General features: G+C 38.8%; 1 protein-coding gene across 1 annotated transcript; it reads left to right on the forward strand.

The window, feature by feature from the left end:
* Positions 1-22: 22 nt before the first annotated feature.
* On the forward strand, positions 23-1,710 carry LOC131285628 (DNA polymerase interacting tetratricopeptide repeat-containing, protein of 47 kDa). Its single transcript, XM_058314487.1, has 3 exons — positions 23-30; positions 262-1,323; positions 1,385-1,710. The coding sequence occupies exons 1-3, from the start codon at positions 23-25 to the stop codon at positions 1,656-1,658; spliced, it is 1,344 nt and encodes a 447-aa protein (XP_058170470.1). The 3' UTR covers positions 1,659-1,710.
* Positions 1,711-7,015: the final 5,305 nt, after the last annotated feature.

Consider the following 7,015-nt stretch of genomic DNA (forward strand, 5'->3'; position numbering starts at 1 on the left):
CAGCAGCTTATTTAGCAGTTGTATGATTTGGTTCTCTTGCGATTCGTCGATTTTCTGATATTATGTTAGGTCCCAAATTAACCTAGTGGCATATTTGTACATAAAACCTTCCGCAAAATTGTTGTATTTGTTACATCGTCGTTAATGTCTTGAAATAAAACATTACTATTCGCATACAAAGATTAACGAAAAATAGGTTCCCTGAACCGGCACTTTGAGCTCGATGCTATAAATTCTCTTTGCATTCGATTGATTCGCCAGGACTAGTAGTACTCGAAACTGTAATATAAACCACAAATGTCAAACAACTATCAAACCAAACATCGTCGCCCATGTGTACCTTCGTTCGCAGTTGATTTTGCCGGTGTTTGGCTCGTTTTTAAATCGTTTCCTGTCTTGCTGCCAGGTTTTCGTTGGAGTTGCGACAATGGAATCTAAAAAGGCACTTTCCGAGCAGGAACGGCTCGAGTTAGCCGCACGGCTGGATAAAGATCTTGACGCTTTCATCAGCTCACTGGAGAAAAGACGTTACACGGAAGGATGGCCGGAAGACCGCTGGGAGGAAGAAATGGCCAAGCATCCGTTTTTCATGAAAAAATCTCCCGAACCGGGCGAGAAGTTGAGCCCGCTGATGGAAGGGCTGGCGCAACTGAAGTACGATCCCGAGGAAAACACGGAGCAGGAGCTGGCGGACACTTACAAAGAGGATGGCAAGTTTTACATGCAACATCGTAAGTTCCGGCTCGCTGTAATGAGCTACACAGAAGCGCTGCGCTATAAAGTTGGTGATGCGTCTTACAAAGCGACATTGTACAATAACCGGAGCGCTGCTAACTACATGCTACACAACTATCGTTCCTCTCTGCAAGACGCACAGAAGGCTGTGGATCTTAAATCGGATTACGATAAGGCGCGATGGCGAGCGGCACAGTGTGCTTCGGCATTGGATCGATTTGAATTGTGCGTGGAATTATGTGACACGATACTGCAGCGGGATCCAACGAACGGCCAGGCTATCGAGCTACGGAAATCATGCCTTTCCCGCAAATCGGCAAAACAGCGGAATGAACGTAAAGAAGCACGACAGGAGCGAGAAAAGGAAGACCAATGGAACCGCACCGTTGCCGAGCTTCGCAAACGGTCGGTAAAGTTTGAGGAACGCAACGCCCTGGAGGATGAGCGCAAACTAAAACCACGACTAGCACCGTTGGAAGATTTTACGGTATCCTGCGACAAAGATGGTATCCTCTACTGGCCAGTTGTTTTCTGCTATCCCGAGTTCCAAACGACAGATTTCCAGCAACAGCTTTCCGAAGACACCACGTAAGGCAATTCTACTGTTCTAGTATACCCAATCTTTACTGTTATTTCTATACTTTTTCAGAATGATCAGCGTCCTAGAGCAACTTTTCGAGGAAGCACTAGATTGCGACAGGCAAGGCTTATACCGACCAAACAAAGTGAACGTTTACTACGAAAACAGGATACTTGGATTTGCATACCTTGTCGATACGAAGAAGACGATCAAACAGATCCTGACGGAAAAAACCTTCGTCGTTTATCAGGGAACACTAACGTTTTACATTGTGGTGAAGGGTTCTGAACAGGAACAAGCATTTGTCAACCAAACAAGGATACCAGTCAAAATAGAATACTAGAACATGTAGCGTTTCGCTCGTTTCGGAATGGAAATTAAATAAAAAAAAGACGATACAACCTGGTTCATCATTAATGAATTACACAATGTTTTTGCTTTTATTCGTATTTTTTTGTTTCTTTTAATATATTTATATATATAATATATGCGCTTTTATGATTACTTTGAAGAAACGATTAATCAAAGGAAATAAAAAGAAATACAAAATCGATGCTTTCTAGTAAAATCACAATGAAAGATAGCAGAACCGTTAAAGGTGTACGAAACAATAAAAGAAAGCACTACTGTTTCTGGTGAGTAATGTTGCGATTTGCTTCCTTTTCGGCCATACAGGAACTACCTACAGTAATCGAACAAGATGTGGGGGATGTGCGCGGCAAATGTTTAGAAAAAGTTAACTGTTATATGTTAAGTGAATTGTAGTGGAACAAACATAATTTAGTTCCAGATGGAGATGTTGAAGACGTGATAGAAAAGTGAAATGGTAATAGTCTTGAATGGCTGGTAAATAAATAACGGCCAATGGAATACACCTTTGTTTGCGTTGGAATCTTGGCTAATCCTAAAGGCAAAGGATGGACACGCTATGAAACGAACTACGGTGAATGGGTTAATTAACGAATAACAGGAACAAAGTGCTTCCAGAAACTAAACTGGTGTGATACACGTGTCTCATGTGACACACGCAAAAGTAGTTTGCATGAAATTTCACAGCATCTTCTTGTCGATAACACCGCTAGCGATCATTTTCCTTATCATCTTGGTCACTCTACCACGATCAAAGCCGACGATGATCGTGGACGAAGTGTGTCGCTTTCTTCTGGTTTTTATCCTTCTGGAAAGATTTTAAACCCTTTTGTTTCAGTTCGCTACGATATCTCTCATTTTTTTTTGCTTTCGCTCTGTTTTCCTAAGGTTTCGCCATTTTAATTGTTTGGTGTGTGTTTAAATGTTGTTATTGAAATGTTATTGTTTTAGCTCCGAAAACGAAACGTTTTTTTCTATTTTGTGTTTTAATAAGTATTAATTTTTCTAACGTTTTCTCGCACACCTGTTTCGTTTAGTGATTGTTACTTTTTACGCAGGTCTTTTCTTTTAAATTTCTGATATTTCTGGGTTTGGGGGTTCAGCTTCACAGGAACACATTCGTTTAAATTCTATTGTTGTTTTATCCGAGGAGACCTCGGAAATAGAAAGAAAAGGCTTTCTGAGGACATGACTCTTCTTCATGTGTCTGTGAATAATTGAATACTACAGAGATTTCCCTTTTTCTGCAGAAACAATACTTCAAACTTTATATAACAACGAATTCTTGTATATGTTCCTTATGTGCCATTTGCAATGCTGGACGTTTGTCCATACCGTGCATGGATTTCTTATATCGTTCGTGTCCTGAACCGGATAAAGCGCCGAATTCATAACATCCTACTATTGTTTTGGCAAATGCTCCTTCTTTTCGTATAGCGAACCGTTTGCTTCTATCTTAGATGTCAGCTTTGTTATTTGAGAGTATGCCGTTGCATGATCTTGTTTGTTATTCATTTTACTTTCTAACAAAAGTATTTGACTTCCTTCCTCTATTTCTTTCTTTCTTTTCATGCTTAATATTGAGACCAAAGGGATGCTTTTCCCCGCCAATAGAGTTTCCTTTTCTTTCTTTTGTCTGTGAAGAAATCCTCCACTAACTAGAGCCGTCGCGAGTGTCGTCTTTGTCTGGGTGTCAGATGTTTTTTTACATTTTAACTTTAATTATAAAATATCACAATGGTACATTTTTCCTCGCCTCTCGAGTTCATTCAGCGTTTCTAGCGTTTTCACAAAAATATATTTACTTTAATATGTTAATACCCTCCTCGGAAGAAACGTGTGACAATGACCTTTGATGGCGTTTCATTGCCAGCTAGTGGGTGGCAAGCGGATTCTTTCCTTCTATTACTTTCTCTCTACGCCTTTCTTTCTGCTCTGCTTGCTGCCTCCACCAAAAAATATCACCAGCGAAATTTGTTGTTTCATCTTCGATCAGCAATTTGATGTATAATTCTTTTGTTGATGCCATATTTCCAATCATTTTTCGATAGGTTACGTTGTTGCTGAACGCATTTGTTTCAGTACAGCATCAACTTTAAATACTTCATTCCCCTCTTATTGTTTTTTTTTAATTTGCTGAATCTTTGGGGAACACATTTCAGTTAAACACATATTCCCTTTTCAAACGCCACTTTCCAGTCTCAAATTTAGGAAAGTAGTACCTTGTTCCTGTCAGCTGCTGTTCTTTTCTTCTAAACCCAATGAGATCAACGGGATGTGTGAGTTATTTCTAGTAGAATATTTTTGGGCTCAGCTTTTTGACGGTCACCAAACCGACCATCATTCGCTGAACGGCATCAAATTCGGCGTCAGTTCGTACTATTCTTCTGTTTCTTGGCATCCTAGCAAAGTAACATGTTTAACCTTTCTCGCTTGTAACTGTCCCCCGTCTTCCGTTTGCTGCTATTCGTGTTGTGCAATTCTTGCTGCGCTAGCATCTTATGTTTCTTTTTGTGAAAACCTTATTCGCTTGTTTCTGTTCCCCAGAGACCTTTCTGAAAGCCGAAAGAACACTTCTGCTTGTTCTGGAGCAGAGGATCGGTTCTTTCACCGCTTTCGCATTAAATGTATTATTGGCGATATCTTACTGTTTGTTATGCATGTAAAATACATCGTAACTCACTCTATTTTTCTGCTGGCATTTTTTCTCAGCAGACCATTAAGACACACATACGCACCCGCCGCATGCTTCCACATGAAACACTGATTGGTTCTCTTTAGTATTTTTGCTCCAATTTCTTGTGTTTTCAGATAGTTCTTTGCACGGTAATTTTATGTTGTCATGTTCTTTAATCCTGAACAACTAAGACCTGCATTGTTTGACGGTTCTTGAACGTATTTGTTTATGGTGCAGCATAGAAGATAAAACAATTGCTACTTGAAAAAACACGCTTTGAAAAATGTTAATATTACTAGAAGTGACATTTTGTTTTCCTTCATTAGTCATTCGATCGATAGGCAGCACAAACCAGAATCGTAGAAGTTCATAAAGTTTTCCAATCAATCAACGGATACGGATGTATGTCCGGGGGTTTATGTTTTGCGTTCTCTTCAAGGGATCGTTGCGAGTAACAGGTATTACGCATATCAACTATGACAGTTTCATCAAACGGCTTCCTTTTCACACGTTTGTCCACTTTTATCACAATCGAAGGAATTGCGGTAAATTTTATTGTTGAATACCGGACTTGCTCTATTAGGGTATTATCGTGCCAGTGGTTGTATTTTGTCCACTTAAAATCAGTCATATAATTTCCCCGCGTTGGAGGTGAATTATAGCTTGAAGACGTGTTAATACCTGTTATCCCAATTTCGTAAGGAGCGTCAGCAACGAACTGCGCCAGTGTGTGGTCTCGATGATAAATATTTTCTTTTGACATTCTTTTTAGTTTAGTTGCTATGTAGTTCCAGATAAAAAAGATACTTAAATCCTAATCAAAATTCCCCTAAAACCCTAGGCATGCAATCGATTATTTTGTAGCAAAAGATGTCACATGTTCGGGACAAGAACATTTTCCAACACCCCTCTCTATTTCTGCTGCTCCCTCTTTGCGGTTTTTCACTCTGATACCAAAACGCGAGTTTCAAAAGCGGCACAACATTCGCCTTCTGCCTCTGCCAGCATCATTGGATTTTGTGTGTAAATCGTGCTTTGGCATGGCCTTTTCAGTTGGTTTTTATTATTTTATCCTTTTTGTCGACGTCCTCGACCGATCGTTGCTGTTTTGAAAATGTGCAAACTAAAGAAAAAGAATCATGCCAATTCGAAAAAACGTTAATAGTGACATCATCGGGATTATGATAGTAAAATTTGCCCGGTTACCATTTTTTTGCAAGGCTAAGACATTAAGTTTCATTTTTGTTTACGTTATCTTCAATTAGCGCAACATTATCTTATTCTTATTAATGTTATTATTATTAATGCAGCAAGTTGTAAAATTACTCCATCACCTGCTTGGATTTGTGTCGATCCTTTTAATAACTCTTTTTGTAAAGATTAATAAACTGAAGCTCGAAGCAAACGAGTCGACCAGATTTTACATATCCTGTACGCACTCGGTTGTATATTATGGGATTGGAATGGAAGGAACAAATTTAAGAAATTGTACGTTCAAAACCTCTTGTGTGATTCGTGAACATTTTTCCAATACGGCCTGACATTTTTGTTTTGGAAACTGAACCATGGACCATACCCTAATCTACACGTTGCAGGTTTATTCATGAACGAGATGATCTTGCTTCGAGCGCAAATACAAAGATAGACAATTAGTTGCTTTGCCTTCTATTCCCATTTTTATGTGGTGGAAAAAGGTTACATCGACTTATCTATTTTATCGTGAACTTTATGCTTAATATAACATTGTTTCTTCATAGCGCACACAAACACACTTATGCTTAGTAGTTAGTATAGGTAGATAAAAATTGATGAAATAAGAAAAGTAACAAATTTATCATACGACAATTTCATTCTACTTTCTTCGATTCTCTGTTGTTTTGCTCCATTTTTCTGGTTCACACATGTTTTGTTTCTCGCCAACACGTGTTTTATTTTGCTTTAAAATTTCTTCAAATGGTTTTTTGTTTTTGTTTAGCTCCTGTTTTGTTTTTGTCATGCTTTGCACATGTGTAACAAGATACCTTCGAAGCGATAATACTATTACACTTGGGTATGGTTTTGTTTGTTGCTTCCCACTTCCCTGTTCCCTATAACTCTCTCGTTATCATTTTCAGTGGTTTTGCGTTTTGAACTAGGACTTTTTAACTCACGCGATAAAAAGCTTCATGTTTTCGGGATAAAATAAGCATTTTGTAGCTATCTTAACATCGTTCCGTGGCTTAAACAGTGTGTTTCAGCAGACTAAGTAACGGAATATAGGAAACGGTGGCGACTGCAGGTAATGTTTACTCTGTTTAAACATATGAAAATACTGGTTATCACTTAGCACTACGCCGTATGCATCTGTCTCAGTGGGGAGGAGACATTTTAACATTCCATGGTTTTGATGCTATTACCCCACGTATGATATAAGTGAGATTGTTATCCTACTACCAGTTCTTCTCATAAACGATCGAGACTGCCGTACTCTGAACGTTGTCAGATTTTTGCATCTTTCTTATTGTTTCGGTTTTGCATGATGGAGAAACCCATGAGTTCTTTTACGTTTCGACCATGCAATGTTTCATTCTGGTTATAAGACAAACTCACCAATGCAAAAATGTATTCATTCCATTTTCCTATTTTACTTCTGCATTTTCAGTGTGTGAAACAAA

Source organism: Anopheles ziemanni, chromosome 3 (genome assembly GCF_943734765.1).
Source record: "Anopheles ziemanni chromosome 3, idAnoZiCoDA_A2_x.2, whole genome shotgun sequence".
Classification (NCBI taxonomy): domain Eukaryota; kingdom Metazoa; phylum Arthropoda; class Insecta; order Diptera; family Culicidae; genus Anopheles; species Anopheles ziemanni.